This window comes from Mollisia scopiformis (assembly GCF_001500285.1).
Source record: "Mollisia scopiformis unplaced genomic scaffold LY89scaffold_15, whole genome shotgun sequence".
Taxonomy (NCBI): Eukaryota; Fungi; Ascomycota; class Leotiomycetes; order Helotiales; family Mollisiaceae; genus Mollisia; species Mollisia scopiformis.
In genome coordinates this window covers 110,141-128,354 of record NW_017263595.1, presented here as the reverse complement: position 1 = coordinate 128,354, position 18,214 = coordinate 110,141, and the positions used below count along the sequence as shown (strand labels likewise).

The 18,214-nt window shown below is 48.1% G+C and overlaps 9 protein-coding genes across 9 annotated transcripts; 4 read left to right on the top strand and 5 right to left on the bottom strand.

Annotated features, from left to right (window-relative positions):
• Positions 1 to 25: 25 nt before the first annotated feature.
• On the top strand, positions 26 to 2,015 carry LY89DRAFT_750435 (uncharacterized protein; the record flags this gene model as incomplete). The annotated part of the gene is made up of 2 exons (XM_018221200.1): positions 26 to 195; positions 244 to 2,015. Exons 1-2 carry the CDS (start codon positions 57 to 59, stop codon positions 2,013 to 2,015), a joined length of 1,911 nt encoding a protein of 636 aa, XP_018069518.1. The 5' UTR covers positions 26 to 56.
• Positions 2,016 to 2,236: 221 nt separating this feature from the next.
• LY89DRAFT_735295 (uncharacterized protein) lies at positions 2,237 to 4,042 on the top strand (the record flags this gene model as incomplete). The annotated part of the gene is made up of 1 exon (XM_018219996.1): positions 2,237 to 4,042. The coding sequence occupies one exon, from the start codon at positions 2,237 to 2,239 to the stop codon at positions 4,040 to 4,042; it is 1,806 nt and encodes a 601-aa protein (XP_018069517.1).
• Positions 4,043 to 4,541: 499 nt separating this feature from the next.
• On the bottom strand, positions 4,542 to 4,907 carry LY89DRAFT_735294 (uncharacterized protein; the record flags this gene model as incomplete). The annotated part of the gene is made up of 1 exon (XM_018219995.1): positions 4,542 to 4,907. The coding sequence occupies one exon, from the start codon at positions 4,905 to 4,907 to the stop codon at positions 4,542 to 4,544; it is 366 nt and encodes a 121-aa protein (XP_018069516.1).
• Positions 4,908 to 5,451: 544 nt separating this feature from the next.
• On the bottom strand, positions 5,452 to 5,817 carry LY89DRAFT_670664 (uncharacterized protein; the record flags this gene model as incomplete). The annotated part of the gene is made up of 1 exon (XM_018213178.1): positions 5,452 to 5,817. The coding sequence occupies one exon, from the start codon at positions 5,815 to 5,817 to the stop codon at positions 5,452 to 5,454; it is 366 nt and encodes a 121-aa protein (XP_018069515.1).
• A 1,273-nt stretch (positions 5,818 to 7,090) lies between these two features.
• On the top strand, positions 7,091 to 8,127 carry LY89DRAFT_670663 (uncharacterized protein; the record flags this gene model as incomplete). The annotated part of the gene is made up of 3 exons (XM_018213177.1): positions 7,091 to 7,262; positions 7,314 to 7,690; positions 7,741 to 8,127. 3 exons carry the CDS (start codon positions 7,091 to 7,093, stop codon positions 8,125 to 8,127), a joined length of 936 nt encoding a protein of 311 aa, XP_018069514.1.
• Positions 8,128 to 9,505: 1,378 nt separating this feature from the next.
• LY89DRAFT_670662 (uncharacterized protein) lies at positions 9,506 to 11,502 on the top strand (the record flags this gene model as incomplete). The annotated part of the gene is made up of 2 exons (XM_018213176.1): positions 9,506 to 9,913; positions 9,970 to 11,502. The coding sequence occupies 2 exons, from the start codon at positions 9,506 to 9,508 to the stop codon at positions 11,500 to 11,502; spliced, it is 1,941 nt and encodes a 646-aa protein (XP_018069513.1).
• A 462-nt stretch (positions 11,503 to 11,964) lies between these two features.
• On the bottom strand, positions 11,965 to 12,708 carry LY89DRAFT_670661 (uncharacterized protein; the record flags this gene model as incomplete). The annotated part of the gene is made up of 3 exons (XM_018213175.1): positions 11,965 to 12,201; positions 12,318 to 12,450; positions 12,521 to 12,708. The coding sequence occupies 3 exons, from the start codon at positions 12,706 to 12,708 to the stop codon at positions 11,965 to 11,967; spliced, it is 558 nt and encodes a 185-aa protein (XP_018069512.1).
• A 1,318-nt stretch (positions 12,709 to 14,026) lies between these two features.
• LY89DRAFT_783361 (uncharacterized protein) lies at positions 14,027 to 14,996 on the bottom strand. The gene is made up of 2 exons (XM_018222672.1): positions 14,702 to 14,996; positions 14,027 to 14,651 (listed from the first exon to the last, which is right to left on the bottom strand). Exons 1-2 carry the CDS (start codon positions 14,761 to 14,763, stop codon positions 14,159 to 14,161), a joined length of 555 nt encoding a protein of 184 aa, XP_018069511.1. The 5' UTR covers positions 14,764 to 14,996; the 3' UTR covers positions 14,027 to 14,158.
• A 1,382-nt stretch (positions 14,997 to 16,378) lies between these two features.
• On the bottom strand, positions 16,379 to 17,648 carry LY89DRAFT_783360 (short-chain dehydrogenase/reductase). The gene is made up of 4 exons (XM_018222671.1): positions 17,492 to 17,648; positions 17,345 to 17,445; positions 16,821 to 17,292; positions 16,379 to 16,770 (listed from the first exon to the last, which is right to left on the bottom strand). The coding sequence occupies exons 1-4, from the start codon at positions 17,562 to 17,564 to the stop codon at positions 16,559 to 16,561; spliced, it is 858 nt and encodes a 285-aa protein (XP_018069510.1). The 5' UTR covers positions 17,565 to 17,648; the 3' UTR covers positions 16,379 to 16,558.
• Between the last annotated feature and the right edge of the window lie 566 nt (positions 17,649 to 18,214).

Sequence of the window (18,214 nt, the reverse complement as noted above, 5' to 3'; positions counted from 1 at the left end):
ACGCTCCACAAGGAGGTTGCGGGAATGAGCAGGTCATCACACAAACAGCCTTGAAAATGGCGCCGTCGGTGAAAGGGCTCGCGGCCTACAAGAAGAAAGATGGCACCTTGACCATTTCTAAGGACCAAAAATCCATCCTATGGCAGCCTGTGGCGCCGGAAAAGGGTCTCGTTATAAATGTTGCAGACATCAGCAGTACGTCGACAACTTTTACCGACGATAGTAGTTGCTAATCTCTCGCAGATCTCCAACAGACTCCCGAGTCTGCAGCAAAGGTGATGCTGAAGATTTTCGAAAAGTCTTCGGCCGCACCGGAGCCAATTACTCACCTTTTCCATTTCAACTCCCCTTTAAACCCACGTGGAGAAGCAAATGCCGTCAAAGATCTCTTGACTAACTTGATTGCTGCTGTCAAAGCAAATGATGCAGCTGTCTCTAAGCCGAATGGCGCTACACCGACGTCAGCAGCCATGGCTATCGCCAGTGCTGTGACATCCAAACCAAACTCCGGGGCACCACGATGGTATGACGATGCTCAGCTCAAGTTAGACATAGAGCTCCAGCAGTCACTCATGAAGAAAGATCCTGCTTTGAATAGGACGTACATGGAGTCGAGGCGTACTAAACCAGATGCCATTTCAGACTCGCAATTTAATTCTCAATTCTGGTCTACACGAACGGGCATTCTACGTGCACATGCTGTTGAGTCCAACCAGAAGCGGGGCGCCTACAATGTGCTCTCGGCGGTGAAACCACGACAGGACGGTGGCGAACTTAAGTTGAACATCAGCGCGGAACAGATCCAGTTGATATTCAGTCAGCACCCGCTCGTCAAACGTGTATATGATGAGAATGTTCCTAAACTCAACGAATCTGAGTTCTGGTCCAGATTCTTCTTAAGTCGACTTTTCAAGAAACTCAAGGGAGAACGCATTATGGAGACAGACAGTACAGACCCTTGCTTTGATAAGTATCTCGATGCTACCAACGATGACGGTCTGAGTCAGAGACTTCTTGCAGCACATATCCCGAACATCATTGACCTCGAGGGGAACGAGGAGAACCAAGGAGGCTCGAAGAGCGGCAATCGCAAGGACTTCACCATGCGACCAGGATCCACAGCCAAAGTGCCCATAATCCGCACTCTCAACAGCCTGAGTGAAAAGATAATGGCTCATGTTGCGCCATCCGATGTCGACCCCGCAGATCCAATCGGAATGGATGAAGAAACCTTCAACTCACTTGCCTTGCGAGACCTCCAGGGCGACCCGGAAGAGCATAGGATTATGCTCAATATCAAGGAGCAAAGTAGGTTCTTCTCGAATGCGAAGTCTGCCGTTTCCGCGGAGGCAGCGTTATATGCCAAGCAAGTACCTTCAGAAGTCTTGTTTGGTCTGCAGACAGATCTTGACCCAACGATGATGGAAAGCGATGGTGCCGGTGGTCTAGATTTGCGCGCCGCTATCGGTGTCTTGGAAGATAGTGACAGCGAGGATGAGGAGGAGAAAGTTGGCCATGTGGGGAGCAAGGCTAGCATTGCAGATGCTCAGAAGCATATATTAGAGGGCATTGCTGCTCGACGCTTGGAACTTGATGGCTCAAATACTCAGTCGTCTCTGTCAGGATTGTCGCAAAAACTATTCGACAGATTGACTCTAACTCAGGCAACTACTACCGAGTTCCTTCATCACTTTTGGCTCGTCTTCCTGTCTGGTGATCCAGATCGAGCGGGTGAGCTTGCGAAAATGGTTGAGACGCTGGAAAGGGCTCTCGACAGAATCAATGCTGTGGCTGCTGATGCAGAGAAGGAAAGAGAAGAAACCATAAAAAGGCAGAAGCAGCACATCAAAGATGTGTATACAACGACAGGAAAGAAACTCCAGTGGAGTTCTAGTTCTGTTGGTGGTGGGGAGAAAGTTGTAAGAGAAATGATGGAGCCTACGATCAAGACGCTGGCGAAAGCATCAAGGGAATACAGAAAAGCATTGGTTGCCGAAGGCGTGGATGTTTCTTGAGAACCATTCTTGCGTGCATTGTAACATAGCGATGGCGTTCTGGAAAGGAAGGCGCAATGCATGATTGTCATGTCAAGCCCGAACATTAAAACATGGTAACGCACCTTCTTTCATCATTTTCTTTCTGTGCTCGAGATTGTCTTCCACAATTATGTCTTGTGTATCCACTTCTCAAACCCTCGCAAGCATTCTTTGACAGTTGCGCATTTTTGGATATCGCGATGGCTGTAACCACAGGCGCGCTCCCCGACGATTTGAGATCCTCATCGAACAGAGAACCCTTACAGTCCATAACAAGCTCACCACCTCCTACACTTACCAAACGGATTCGTCGCAAGAGTTCCTTCATCCGCCACCCCGATTCGTCCGAAGATTATCCAAGCTCGCACGATTCCATATACGAAGCAGTATATTTCTCAGGCACCAATAGCGATTCTAGTAGCAATAGAATTGAGCTTATCGACATACCACCTCGCAGATCTGCTGCAACTGCTGTCAAGACTGTACAGAATGACGAGAATAAGAAAGCATCGGAAGTTGAGGGTCTGTCCACAATCGATCAAATCGAGTTCCGTTACGGGTTTGGTACACCTCTTGAGACGATCACAGAGCAGAGGAGCTATGCTACTATTCGGACAGCAGGACGTCCAAAATCAGCAGACGATGTTCCCTATATTCCTTTCTTGGGACATCGAGACAGTTTCAGCCTATCCCAAAGTCCACGTCGAAAAGCATCTTTCAGCCTCGATGATATTACACTGGTCCAAAAGTCCTATCATGAAGCGTGTGCTACTATCGAAAGACAAACCTTCAAGATCCCGATCAACGAGGTCTACGCTGAGCCCAAAACGCCTATTCAGAAACCGCCAGACCGACCTCCTACTCCAGATGGCATGCCATCATGGACAGCCGCTCAGAGTCTTCCAGTGCGTCCAGTACCTCTGACAGCAGCACAAAATGTCTTTCAAAGATTCTTCGGTCTCCCAGCATCTGGCATTACATTGTCATCTCGTACTCCCAGACCAGGTTTGGACCCACAAGTTCGATCGGTCTCCGCTCCAGTCAGAGGTCGAATGGCACCAAGATTCAGGCCTCCTAGAAGCGTTTATGGTCCTATCGATCAGCATCCATTCGCCAATGCACCCATTGCGCAAGTCAAAGCAGGATCTCAAGTAGATCCGACGCAGGCTTCCGGGTCAGGAGGAATCATGCCAACAATGCCTAAGAAGGCGAAAGGGAAACGCAAATTGCAACGAGTGAGATTTACGGCGTCTGCTACAGCACGAGACTCCGAAATGTTGTCTCTTCAAGCTGCTATGGAATCCACTACTTCTTTAGCTTTACATCCGCTCTCTCCGATTCCTCCAATGGAAGCCGCCCCTATGAGAGATGAGCCTTCGAAGAACAAATGTCCCCATCGACGCGGACGTGGTAAGGCTGCGAAAGGCAAGGCTACTATTACCATTCCGCAGATTATCACTCCAGATAATGATCAGCTTTCGGAATCATCAGCAATCGCACATAACGATTTAGGCCTCGTGGTGACTGCCAGACCAAGTGCTACTCTCACCGTACCGATCCGATCCCACTCCATTGGTGCACTGGCTCAAGCAGCGCACAGCACAACAAGTCTCGTCACGGATGATCCCAGAAGCCGTGCTACTTCTTACTCTTCCACGACACATTTGATGTCTGGCGGCCTGAGATCCCCGTCCGGATCGATCATACAAGCTCAGCCTCTTTCCTCTACTCCAATGCCTTCAAAAGAGCAGAGAGATCCTTTTTGTTGGAAGTGTGCTACTGGGAAAGCTGGCAAGAAGATTGATCAATGGTGGAAGTCGAGCGCTAGCTGCCTTTGTTTTATTTGTTGCGGCTTTGACATTGATGAAGAGCACGTTCATTATGCTGAGACGAATGAAGGCTCTTCAAGCTATGGTCCATATTCCGGGCGCTCTCCTAGTAACGGAGACTTTGGACCAAGGCGGATTACCCTGGATCAATCACCGGCCGGAACTCCTAGAGGATGATTGGATGGCTGGGAAGTGGCAGAGGATAAAGATATTATTATAGCACGAATGCTGCGGGATCGGCTTGCTGGTGTCTTGAATAGGCCAGATCATTTTTGTATTGGCTTTGAAATTCATCTGTCACTCATCAACCCCACTCATTTGATGTGCCCTTCATGTAGACCCCATGCATCATGTCTCGAGGAGTGTCCAGTGAGCAATTTATCCATGAGAAGAGTAACATGAACATCCATGAAGATCCCAAATCCCATCTATCTCGTCTCTTCCATTATGGCCTCCTTTTTCTTCCCTGTTTCTTTCCTTCTCTCTCTTCTGCTAGACCTAATGTTCTCAACGTAATTGCGATCGTACAAGTTCTCAAAGAGCGTCATTTTCAGTCATACACCTGACACTTGCCTTCTGTCCTATTCGCCTTCTGATTTCACGACCGCCAGCTTCCTATCCCTATCCAATAAATCCCACCTCAACAATACCAAAAACTCTTAACCCAATCAAACCATCACCAACCCCTCAAATGCACCCGCTCGGGAACGCCCATCTCCTCCACAGCAATAGGCCCCAACGCAGCCCTCCTCCTCTCCCTCTCCCTAATCCTCCTCTCCTCCCTTTCCTCCCTCTCCCTAACCCGCCTCTCCCTCCCTCTCGTCCTCACATCTCGCCACCAGACAACTAAAGCCGGGCCCCACGGTGTCCAGGTAGCACGTGTTCTGTGCAAGACGTATATAACTCCGCCGAGAAAGATGGACCCACCAACGACCCCGACGATTATTTCAAGGGGCAGGAAGCCGAAGAAGACGGTTAGCATGACGATGGCGAAGATACTGACGATGGCGATGCCGACGGTTGCTCCGGCGGCGCCCCCCATGGTGAGGCTGTAAGGCTTGGTGTCGGTTTGGGGGCGTGAGGTGGGGATTTTTGAGGGTTGAGTTGTTTTGAGCGACAGGGGAATAGTTGTAGTTTGTGTCTTTTGGATATACGGCTTGATGGGTTAGTTGGTTAGGTTTAAGGCGAGGAGATGTTGGGGATTGGAGGTGTGAATGAAGGCGTTCATGGTAGTTGGGCGTAGAGCAGGGATGAACGCCACGGCTTGCTACTGGTTGATGTATGCATATTGCAGCCTTGCGAACGTTGTGAGCTATCGGGAGATATCCAAGGTAGTGTGTCTAGGTGTTTTGACTAATTAGTCTCGTTAAAGATTTTGAGATGAAAGGATTTGAAATAAAGCTCGCTTCGGATCGTTTGATTGATGATTGTGCTGCTTGATCGTCCTACAGACCGTCTTGTTTGCGTTTGCAAGTCTTTTGGATACCGGTCTTTGAACATTCTTAGTATGTCGATGTTTGGCACTGATGGCTGTAGTCTTGTGCTTAGAGAAGAATCGCTTTCGAAGGCAAAGATATCCCCTCGTTTCACGAATTCGTTCCATTCATCGCTTCTCCTGACGAAATCGCTTCAACAGCAATGACCCCAGCTCTCACTCTTCTTTCTTCCAGTTCAACTGCACGCCGAGTCTCTTCCTCCTGTCTTAGCGTCTCCCTCCTTACTCTCCTCGCATCCCTTTCGGCCTGCCTTCGATCTCTGAAGGCTTGCCACCAATCACCGATCGAATCACTGTTTCTGTACAAGATCCACCCGATCCCACCCAAGACTAAAAGGCCGCCAATAATTCCATAGCCGATCTCTAGGACAAGCGGAGCTGTGAGGGACAGTACGACGAAGAGAACTACTGCGACTGTCCCTACACCGACGCAGGCGTAGAGTACAGTAAATGACATGACGCTTCTGAAGATTGATATGGAGGGAAATAGGATAGATATAGTGGCGTGATGATCGAGGCTGTAGAGCCTTGGCTAGGCAGAGACAAGTTGAGGCTCTGAGGGACGGTCGTGTGGTAGGACTGATAGTGGAAGGAGTGATTCGCTGTTCGCTGTGTGTTGATCAGATAACAAATGTGACAAGGCAAAATTGATAGCGTAGTTTCCGGGAAATTAGGATCAAGTCCTCGTGTTATGCGGTGTAGGTAGGCTCATGTAGTACGTGGCTTTCGCGTCACTGTGGCTGTTTTGTGTTCACCTATCGTTGCAGCCTCAACCCATCTTTCAATTCTTGAGAAGCTACTTGACTAGACTTCCCATGATGAAAGTAAGGACTGAACTCAATGCGAGAGAACAAAGCGAGTCGTTTCGTAGGCAATGTAACGCTTTGGAATATGTTCGAGGCTCTGAATAACTTCATTAAGAGGTTGGAATTTCATGTCCTTTTCCGGGGTATAGCCAAAAGAAACTTTGACGGAAATGGAATTAATGAGTCAGAGCCGTAAAGCCTATCGTCTACGAAGTATGCAATAATACGATTTGAAAGCAAACATGTGTATGCAAAGACCATGTTCTTCTCTCGCCTGGGACTTTCTGCTTCATGGCACAATTTGGGCCACCAAGCTTGCTCGAGAACTCGAAACTAAAAGATGGACGATCACTTGACTCTCTCCGCAAATAACGTAAACCATCATAATTAACTCTCCTTTGAGGTTTCTTTCTTCACCCGGGATTCAAACCTCAAGCCAGGCACGTGATACACTTGTTATCATGAGATTCATCCAAAGAAGCAGCGGCATAGCGCAGAAACATCAATGAAGGACAAATCCTTGACCGTGAAAACGAGAATATATCAGGTGAAGATTTCTTCACGTCGTGATACAAGTGGTGTTACGGGACAGAAATTGTTTCCTGATTAGCACATTGGACCCCTGCAAATCATTAGGCTCCGAGCAGTCCGAGAATAATTATTGAGCGCAGATAAGCAGCAGCAACCTTCCGCACACGATCCAACTTCACCACCTTCCTTGAATTGTTGCTTACGATAACCTCATCTTGACCTTTCAATTTGATCTGCCACCTTTTTCGAACATTTGAGACATCCCTGAATCACATCAAGTAAACCTTTGGACGAAAGCAAATCAAAAGCCTCCAAATAGCCACTTTCGTCAGAAAAAGCAAGACACGCGACAATTCACATCAACGGACCTAGAAGAAGGTGCATCGCAATATCATGTCGAGTGTGCGAACGAGGAGGCAAGCGGCTGCCATCGCTACACCAGTAACACCTTCACCAGCTCCTCGAGAGGAGCAAGTCGTCATGAATGGCAATGGGAAGGCTCACGGGTCTGCCAAGGATGATTACCCAAGAGAAAACATCTTCCTCTTCTGGCCAAACCTTATTGGTATGTCTCGAGAAAGTTGCCCCTGATGTCAATTGCGCTGACCTTTTGTAGGATATGCTCGAATCGTCCTTGCATTTGCGTCCCTATACTACATGCCACTGCATCCGCGAACCTGCTCTGGCCTGTACAGCGTTTCCTGCCTCCTCGATGCTCTCGATGGATATGCCGCGCGGTACTTCGAGCAGTCTACAAGATTTGGGGCGGTTCTTGATATGGTAACTGATCGCTGCACCACTGCCTGTCTGCTGGTCTTCCTGGGTTCCGCGTTTCCTCGCTGGGCTATCATTTTCCAAGGCCTTATCTCCTTGGACTTAGCAAGTCATTATGTTCACATGTATGCGACTCTTGCTATGGGAGGTTCGGACACAAGTCATAAGGCCGTCGACAAGAGCAGGAGCTGGATCTTGAATCTATATTACACAAACAAGGTACGTTGACCCTTGCAAGAAATCAGCATGGGTGCTAATCATGCGTTTAGACGGTGCTTTTTATTTTCTGCGCTTTGAACGAGGTCTTCTTCATTGCTCTCTACCTCCTATCCTTTTCGTCGCCTTTCCTATCACCGTCCCTCCTTCAAGTCACGAACAATGGAACGAGCGGGACGTCCCTCGAACCTGGAAGCCCTGCTCAGCCTGGAGCTTCCCTCTTCCTCAACCCACACAGTGCGGCTGCATTGGAATTGGCACGAGCGAACAAGATGGATTCTTTCGTGCCCTGGGTGATTGCTGGTGTCAGCTTCCCAATTATGTTCATGAAGCAATTCATCAATGTGGTACAATTGGTTAAAGCTAGTAGGTGGTTGGCCGAAGGAGACATTGCGGCAAGAAAAGCAGCTGGGCTGCCAAGAAAGCGCAAGATGAAGTAAATTAAGCTGAGCTGGGCTGAGGGCACAATGATACGTTTTTTTCTTCTTTGCCTCACGGACTTTCTTTCCCAGTACATGGGTATAGGGTTGCATATTTGGGGCATCTCGAAGAGGTTTCCCGTTGAGGAGACCATTCGACACTTTCGTTTCTTGTATTTTTATTGGACCATGCATGCTCGAGGACTCGTTGCTTCATGCTTCGTTCATTCTTGTACCTCTTAGCTTCCGCTGTCGGTCATGGGAATCTAGAGGATTGGCGTTGGAGGTTGGGCTTTTGCTTTCATGACGTGGAGCCTCTCGAATCTTTGCCAGTACATAATAGATAATATTGAGGATGAAGGGTGCATAATCAGACGAGCATCTTACGTACAATTGTTCTTACACCATGCGAGAAACTTGGATGATGTGATATGCAGTACTCATGGTGAATGTAATGGCCAATCGAGTCGGATATGTATGGTATTGTCCATGACGACAATGAACAATACTGTTCTGGTCGACGGGTATCAGTGAAAGGGGAAGATACATGGCCCAGCTCTGAGCGGGTGTCTTGGACAGCTGAAACTTGGCCTTGTCGTTGACTTGAGGCTTTTCTACTACGAAAAGATAAATCTTTGAAGATAGAGGTCTTCTCCAATTCTAGTAAGCAAATGTCTTACAGCGAAATGAAACAGTTGCTCTGATTCCTAATGTGGAACATTTCCCATGAATTTAATTCACTAGATGCTATTTATACTCCCGCGGCCCCGTCCACTATTGAATACTTATCAAAGCGCCCATATAATTTCCAGGCCAGATAGATACAATCTGTGCCCAATCTGCTGTGTTGGTGCTTGCACGGTTTGACGGCCGTCTGATATCAATACCAAGTTTCGAGGTCTGGCTGCGAAATGTTCAACTCATCTTTTCCCGCCGACACGAGGTCAGCCCCAGTGCACGCTACGGTCAATTTCCACTGCCAACATCTAGATCTCTTCCCCCATTCCACTCCCTAAACCAACTCCTCCCTCGTGATATACAAATTCTTCGCATTGTGCCCCTTGTTCCTCTTACTTGGCCTCGAATTACGTACCTACATATTCTCCCCGCAACCCTCAATTGCACGCGGATGGTTGAGAATTGACATGTGGTTTCACCTGCATTGCACTACCGGTTGGGACCTCCCGCGACCTATCATCGTCAACCCGTTGAACCCATAGATTGGGGCGTCACACTCCCGCAGACTCGCAGAGAGCGCACGAGCAACATCAGCTCACCGTTCTTTTGATCACAAGCTCTGCCATAACTGTTGCTATTACGAAGGGAATGCGTCGAATTATTCACAACAATCGGAATTGAAGAGTGAAGGCCATTCACCCCTCAATTCTTGAGCTACACCATGACGGAAACCTCACCCCCGCCATCCTCGAGACGCTTCTCACCGACCCCAGTCGAAACTACGGTCAAGAAGATTCGACGATTCGCAGTCGAACCTGTGGAAACAACGACTCGAAGTAGTAAGAAGGAAGAAGCCCCAGTTGAGAATGAGTCTACTGCGGAGAAGAAGGACGCTGCTCCTGCGAAGAGACGCTTCGCGCCGGAACCCGTCGAGACAACATTTAAGAGCAACAGGCATGCTGCCAATCCGCTGCCTACCCCAGAACCCACTCCAGTCTCAATACCTGAAGACTCGCCAGATGAGGAAACACCCAAGCCGAGGAGAAAATTCGTGCCAGAGCTGATTGAGACAACCAAGAGATCCAAGAGGGCGGGTGACACAAGGCCAGCTACTCTGCCCACAGATAAGGTGCGTCACACAAGCATGTATATCTTCTGTTGTACTGATCACAGTTCTTTCAATAGACCGATCTCACTCCTGGGGTGCCAAATATCTATACTCGACCAAAACGAAAGGTCCCCCGCCCTCCTGTCGTTCCAATACCACCAGACAATACCCCCAATTCAAGCTCTGTCAATATACAAACCATACCGCCATTACCTCCTCGAAGACAGCCCTCCATGCGACCCCACCCGAACACAAGACGAAGTACAAGACAGAATTCTTTCCAACCAGAACTAGAAGCTATACCTTCAGACTCCAATTCGGAAGAGAATTCGGAAGACGAGGATGGCACACCGTCACTCACAGGATCCTACGGATCCTCGGAAGATTCACAGATGAGATTACAATTGGCACGCACAAGAGAGAGCTGTGATGACAGGTTCTCGGGATATCTGCTTGCTCTTGCGGCAAAGGCAGCAGAGAAGCAATTACGAGAACAAGCTCTAGCGGCTTTCCCAAACGAGTCAATGCACGAGATTGTGGAACATTTCTACGACAGAGAGATAGAAGGAGCCTCAGACGAAGAGACTGTGGAAGGCGTGGGTCTCTTGATTGATGATCCTCAGCTCAGTGTCATACGGCGCAAGTCTACGGAGGTTGGTTGGGCTGCAAAAGAGATGCAGGCGCACCAAGAGAAGCTCAATCGGTTGCGGGAAGACGAGACGCACAAGAAGGTGGCGGCAGAGGCAACACAACCTTCTTTCAAGGACCCCTTCTGGACCAACGGCATGACAGTGAAGAACGCAGCATTTGCTCGTGGTGAAGAGCCTGTTGATGCCCAGAAGGAAGCGGAGCTCGCCCGGATGCGTTCAGCTGCATCGCCGCCCATGCTTGGTGGAGACCTCAAGTTCCGGATGTGCCCGTCCCCTAAAGCCACCAAGTTTGAAACAGACCAGCGGATGGACATCCAGCCCAATCGCAGCGACACGGGCGGTGGTCTATGGGGTGGATACTGTGTTGCTGACGAACCTGGGGTGTTCCTCAGCCCGAATACCATGAAAGGTCCTGCCCTTATCCAGACCCCTCGTAACGAAACACATTCAGATCCGTTTTCTTCCGCGTTCGCAAGCGAGATTCCGGGAGCGGGAGCTAAGAGCCCCAATAAGGCAAACGGACATGCGCACGAAGGTGGGGTAAGAATGCTGGCTGGTCTCGACGAGAGGTTGAAGGCCGAGGTTACGAGAAGCAAAGTGGAAGATGCTCTGTTACAGGAATTTGATGATACGTTCGTGACGCAGGTCTATAATTACCTTTCGCTTGGTTACCCCTCACTTGCTCGCCAGTACGACGAAGAATTAGCGAGGATCAGCAGGATCTCGGAACTTGAGTTGAGAGTCGATGATCAAAAGAAGAACGTCAAGGGCCATATAGGCCTGTCGAATGCTCATACCTCAAATGGAAAAGTCGAGAAAGAAGAAGTGCATTGCACTAGGTGGAAAGCGTTGAGGTTCTATATCCTTGAATGGGCAAGACAACATCCTAGCATGAGCAATGGTGCTATGGGACCCAGCGCTTGGGGCGTCAGAGCGAGGAGAGGCAGTTGGGCTATATGAGCTTCGTTTTCGAAACTCAGAGGAGTCGAAAGGTGACAAATTGCATTTGAAAACGAGGATATTAAGTGATGCGAGCGTGGCGTTGGGCGTGGAGTTGTCACTCTCTCTACCTGATCTGGTCGCAGCACCAGTATCACAAAAAAGCCCTGCAGTACAGGGACAGCGGATGCTTCGCTTCTTGTTTATTCTTGTACATGTACATTTTCCCCTTCCTTCATTAGCATGGGTCTGGGTCTGATTTTCTTCGTTAATGATACGGAGCGCTTAGATGGGATGGGGTTGGAAAGGGAAGGGACAGGAAAGGAGGTTAAGTCACGACATTATGATGCATGGGTTGGCTGGGTATGCTGCATGTGAACCTGTGGTGGTTCACTTATATAGATTGAGGAGATGATGAGAGTGGTTCAAAACAAAAAGGGACGTAGATATATCGCTTCAATAGAAGGGAGGGGAATTCAAGAGCTAGGATGAATGGAGAACCGTTGATTTCTCACTTGCTTTCATCAGTATCACGCGTCCATATGCAGTGTATTGTGCCTTGACGGAGCAAGTTCGGGATCCACATGCGAGGGAGGGATTCTCATCCTGAGGAGGTGGGTGAGATTCGGTTTCCCCATGGGGTTGCAAGGATGCGTCTCGGGATCCTTTCGGTGGGTTTGCGGGGTTGGCCAATTGGAGAGTTTTGAGTTGTTGGAAAACCTTGAGTGAGGTGTTGAGAACTCTACTTCGTTGGGTAATCACATCTATTTGAGGTAAAGCTAGAAATTTCTCTCGTTTGAATCTGGTGTTCGCTCATTGGTGAAGGTTTTGCTCACATGGCTGGCTATTTGCGTGACTTGCGCTTTTCGCGCGAAAAGCGCAATTTGCGCGTTCTGCGCAAGAAGTTGTGAGAGTAAAGGGCGTTTCCCAAGTTCCGTGTCTTTGAAGGAGTTGAATATAGCACTGTGGCTTTTGATAACAATAAAGGGAGCTCCATCTAAATGTAGCGGTAGCTTCTGGGGTGCCCACATGTATTTACACTAGAGCTGCAGTCTCTAGTTCTACAGAATGGTAGTTTTCCTCAGCGAGTGAGAAGTCTTTGGACAAATGTAGGATGGGCCGTTTGTTGCCATTCTCGTCGAGCTGATGTAAGGCCGCTCCGGAGCCGGAATCCTTAGAGCCGTCCGTGCAGAGAAGGAATGGCTGGTCGAAGTCTGAAAAGGTCATTATGGGTGTGGTACAAAGGCGGTCTTGGAGTGTTTGAAATGATTTACTCTAAAGCCATGTTAGATCTTGTATGGCAGTTGAAGAATTGTTCTCAGAACATGCTCATCTCATCAATACTTCATCCATGGGCACTGCTTTGCTCAACACCCTAGCACGCAGCTCAAGGCCTTAGAGTAAGAGAGTTATGTATTAGAAGATCCCCTAAGTTTAGCCGTGAAAGTCAGTCTCTGGTCTGGACAATGACTCGTAGAATTTGGGTTTGTTGCACGTCGCAGCTCTCATAGCTCACAATTGCAATTGAAACTCATAGTCTGTAACCATAGCTCATAATGAGAGCTCATAATCATAACTTAGAGCTTAACTTGAAGAGCCTCCTCATGTTTCATTCAAAACCCTCAGCCTCCTTCCTTCCTCAACTCATCAATCCCTTGACACGTGATTGTTCCTATCTCCAAGTACATAGTTTTAAATAAGCAAATTTCTGCCACTTCTGTTCGGTGGTATCGATGGCCTTGCCACTAGCCGAACAGAAGTTGAATCGCCAATCCCGACCACTCGATAGTATGAGTGGTTGGGTACACCTACATTACGGAGTAGTTGAGAAGTGAACAGCCCAGTAGACCAAAAAGCCAATTTGCTTTTTTGCTTTCGGTTCCTAATCTTTTTGGCTTTGTTTTGACTTATTTTTTTTGGGGAATTGTGGTTGAGCTTTAGCGGGGATAGGCGAGAGGTGCAGATGTTGAAAATGAGCTTTTCGTGAAGTGACGGCAATTATGTAAGATGACTTTGCTTTGGACTTAAACGAATGCTTGCGTGGTAGAGTTGGTAAACAAAATCACATATATACCTGAGACGAGTAACTTTTGGCCAATGAGCTCACATGATTTTGGAAAACGCATAGTCTGGCAGAGATGATACAAAGGTACTTGGGTCACCATCAACCACAATCTAGCTAAGATTGGACTATGGAATTAAGTACCATTCCCAGCTGGCAATCAAAATGACGGCAGACAGACCCCATCCAAAACAATTACCAATTTACCACATTTGAGTGCCGTCTTAGGATAATCGAAGACGCAAGAATTCGGCACGGCACACGGCTTTCTTGGTTCCCGCGTCTCGGTAGATTCTTCCAAAGCCTGAAGTGTGGTGATCGGCCTGATACTTACCAGTTTCAGACATTCCGCAATTCTCATGCATGCGCAGTCTCGGCGATTCTAGTCACGAGATGACTGGACCACTTGTACCCAGGTGTCGAACTCTGGCGCGAAAAATGGCAAGGGAAATAGAAATTGATTATTGAAGTTACCTGCACAGACACCCAAGCAACTCCACCCATTCCATCTTCTGATCTCTCTCCTAATCTATTCTGCCCAACACAGACGTCCCATTCCCTTTTCCAAGCACTGCCCAATATCTCACTCACTACCCCGCTCTCAACTCAGTCCATTTATGCGACGATGGAGGTGGAGATGATCTCAGACTCAAGATCGCTCAGGTCGCTGGAGTTGAAGAACAGATCGTCTTCGTTGGAGAGATCGCTGGAGTTGAAGAACTCGTTGTTGCTGTCTAAGCTGTTGGAGTTGACAAGACCAAGCTCAAGCAAAAGCTGCTCGATCTCGTCGGAGTTCCAGCTACCGCTGAAGTTCTCGTTGAAGCTGTTGGCGAAATCGTCAAGGTTGAACGAGTTCACGTCGTTGATATCATTGATGTTGGAGTTTCCAAAGCTGTTGCCCTCAAGTTCAATCAGAAGCTCCTCAATGTTGTTGTTGTCGAAGCTGGAGTCGAATTGGCTGTTGAAAGAGTTGAGATCGAAGTCAGAAAGGAGCTCAGCAATGTCGTTGACATCCAGAGAGTTGCTGCTGAACAAGCTGTCGAGGTTGGAGTTATCGAGCTGATTGCTTTCCAAGAGTTCGCTGAACTCGTCTTGTCTCTTTGCCTTCCTGTGAATCTGTTAGATAAAATTAATTTCGAGTTGTGAAGTTAAACTTACATTGGAGCGGCGACAACGAGAGCGGCAACAGAGGCCATGATTATTGAGGTGGTGAAACGCATTTTGATGGTGGAGAGAGTGGAATGCTCGAAGCAAATATATAAAATTAAAAATATAAAAGTAGAGAACGTAAAAGCGACAGACCAGCTGAAGAAGATGTATGAATCAAAGTGAAGCTGCTTAGAGAATGACTGTGGATGATGGAGTAAGAAAAAGAGACATCCATCAAGGGGACAATCAGCCCTTATACTACCACTTCATTCGTTCAGTCTTGGCAGCGGCGCCGGAACTTCTCTCATCCATCATCTGATCCATCCTCTAACCTTAATTGCCCCCTTGCAAGGCTAAGAAACCCATCCTCCATCTCCTCCCCATCCCCCACGTCCCCTACCATCCCATAGCCCAAGTCAACTTTAACTCTAATGTCCAAGCATTCATCCGGTGTCAGCGTGGGAATTCCCATGAGACGAACGAGACGAGTATCCGACCAACGTCAAACGTCTTCCGACCCCTGCTCCATCCCGGTCCCTGCTCTGAGCCGCCGTCGCGCACATCTAATCAAGCTTATCAGATCATATTTCGGAAGCTCAGACGTGTTGGCATGTTCGGCTTGTCCCTTTCTGCCCAGATGAGATAATGCGCATCAAGCTTTCTTGTTAAGCTTTGCCCAGAAATCAGGGGTAGACTTAAGCGAGACGCCTGATCGACGTGTCACCCAGGATATTATCCGCACGGAGGAATTTTTCGAGAGCCATCATTGGTTTGAATGAGCAAAAGCTACGATGGTGGAGACTTGAAAAGTACGGATGAGGTTGGTGCGGTGCTGTCAGAATAAAGCGGAGAGCCTCGATGCCGGTGCTGGGGTTGGGAATCCCTGAGCGAAGCTGTTTATAAATGTTTTAGTCCGCATTAACGAAGAGGCATTTTGAGAATAGACGAACGGTTTGACTGAATCCGTGAGGTCATACCGGTGGAATTTGCGGATTTTGATTCGTCGTACCAGAAAAACATTGTGCTGAAGTTAGACGTCACGTGCTTGGCTCCCTGCAAAAGGTTGCAATGTTCACGGAAGGTCGCAGTTACCGGAAGGCTTCATTGGTGAGACTGGAGGTTTCGTGTTCACCGTTCCGGAGGATTCTCCTCGTGTCTGTTGAGTTTCTGAGTAACACACTGCCGTTGGTCAGTTGCCGTGCTCTTGGCAGAGGAAAGTAAAGCATTTTTGGTCGATCATAGAAACCGCGCTGCGAACGAGTTACAAAGCCATAAAGATTGGTTCCGAGGAAGCTCTCCCCAGCACGATAATGGATAGATCCGAGTCAGGTCAGCAGATCGAGAAACTGAATTTAAGCTTACATCCAGTTTACTTATGCATAGTCTGGAACTTTGTTGCGTTGTTCTGATGAGTCCCAGAAGTGCGGAGCTTGATCGGGTACTTGGAAGCATCAAGTTTGCTGGGTGAGAAAGTTGGTACCATCAAGGGACAACATTTTACGGATGCAGTACCTTCCATCTCCGAGTCATACAGGAGGATCTTTGAATCGGATAAGACGCTGACGATAATCAAGAACCAACGGACGAAAGCGGCGCACTAAATTGAAAAGGACTTCAGTTCAAGTTCTAGAAGTAAGTCGCAATACTTGGAAACAGATCACGTCGGGAAGCAAATTAAAACTGGTAGGGCTGCATTTTACCACCACGGCTAATTTTCGCGTCATGTCTGGACCAGTCCATAGCACGTTTCGCTGATCGTTGCCAGAAGCGTGAACTGCTGCATTGAGGTACAGCAGCGATCTCATTGTCTGGGGCTCTCGGTAGCTCTCGAAGAAGTATTGAGCATCCTCCTCGATTTGAGTAAAGCTAATAACTGCTAGGCACGACGCCCAATCGACCGCCGTCAGTAACGAGGACGTTCCCATTGAGGTATCCTCCTGCCCTCGATGTCAAGAACAGAATAGCACCTCCCATGTCCTCGATACTGCCCGCTCTCTGCTCTGGCACAAAACTCTTTGGCATGCCGCCACTAGTTTCCAGCTTTACGAGGAGCTCGTCTGCCAGTTCTGATGGGTAAACTACTCAGGAGTCAGCGAACGTTCACACAAAGGACCATGATCAAACATACGGCCTGGCGCAATGATGTTGCTTCGAATACCATATGGTACAAAGGCAGTAGCCAATGCCTTCATCATGAAAGTTGTTCCAATCTTCGTCGCAGCGTACGCAAATCCTGCAAGTGGAAGACGATTGAAGCCTCCAATGCTGGAAGTTGCGATGACTTGACTCTTCTGCTGCACGTTTCCTTTCTTGTTGCCAGCATTCAAAAGTTCTAGGAACGCCATGATGCAGAAAAAAACAGCGGACGTGTTGACATGGAAGGTGTTGGTGAAGTCATCAATATTTACGTTGTACATATATTCTCTATATTGAGAGAGCGTTGGGTCCTTTGGTAGGCCCAGCAAATTGGGCCCTCCGATGCCCGAGTTCGCTACCAGGACGTTGATGAAGCCATCGGATTTCGTGATAGAGTCGACAATTCGATCAAGATCTTCCTTCTTGGTGACATCTCCTTGGGCGGGGATGATGTTACCATGTTTCTGTGAACAGTATCAGTCTCGATGCTGCGCATATGTCAACGAGGGGGCTCACAGCTTGTTTTGCTGCTTTCTCGAGAGTTTCCAATCGGCGACCAATGATATAGACCTTAGCGCCATTCTCTTCCAGGGCCTTGGCCATCATAAGTCCAATGCCTTTATGAATGGTCAGAAGCAGAAACTTGCAAGCCACCTCACTTACCAGTTCCACCGCCAGTAATCACTGCCACCAGTCCTTTCACACCGAATAGAGTTGCAGCCTCAAGCGAAGACATCGTATTATTGATTCTAGTTTTAGTATTCAAAGTGTTGTCTTCTCGGTTCTTGGGGATCGATGCATTTTACCCTCTTTTATCATCCCATCTAGCCCCACCCCGAGTACACGACTCCGGTCAGCATTCGGTTACCCGAGTTTTGGTAATCTTATTTCAACCCCGTGGTTTAGAGCCAATCGGAGCTCTTTCAGAGTGGCCAATAACAATGAACTCTCTACGTCAGCTGACCTGCTTTCGCCCTTGGATTGGTAAGACATGAAGACTACCTAGTACCTGCTTCTCTAAGATCCTCTATCCTTATCAAAAAATGTTTCTCATCAAGAAGTAAGATTCTTATTGCCAATATTTGAAGAAGTGCAAGAGAACATCAATTTTGGCCGCATGGACAGCCACACACACAAAAGTGGATCCTGAAGCTACAAAGAAGCAAGAAGGTTTTGATTTCTACCTGAAACGGCTATGTTATGGTGCTCAATCTACCTATGCAGAAAGCTATGAAGCTCAATGCAATTCCAAGTCCAGCAAGGAGGTAGTCGGAACTACTCCAGCTCCAGAGTCAAGAGTTCTCTGTTCAAAAGCATTATGGGTGTATCTTTTTGAAAAGGAAAGGATGAGAATCCGTACATTAGTATCGCGTAATGCAAACCACA

Coding starts and splice junctions, on each gene's coding strand:
- LY89DRAFT_783361 (XM_018222672.1), bottom strand. CDS start 14,763: ATGCGTTTCACCACCTCAATAATCATGGCCTCTGTTGCCGCTCTCGTT. Junction 14,652..14,701: donor CTCGTTGTCGCCGCTCCAAT/GTAAGTTTAACT, acceptor ACAGATTCACAG/GAAGGCAAAGAGACAAGACG.
- LY89DRAFT_783360 (XM_018222671.1), bottom strand. CDS start 17,564: ATGTCTTCGCTTGAGGCTGCAACTCTATTCGGTGTGAAAGGACTGGTG. Junction 17,293..17,344: donor AGAAAGCAGCAAAACAAGCT/GTGAGCCCCCTC, acceptor TACTGTTCACAG/AAACATGGTAACATCATCCC. Junction 16,771..16,820: donor CAACATCATTGCGCCAGGCC/GTATGTTTGATC, acceptor ACTCCTGAGTAG/TTTACCCATCAGAACTGGCA.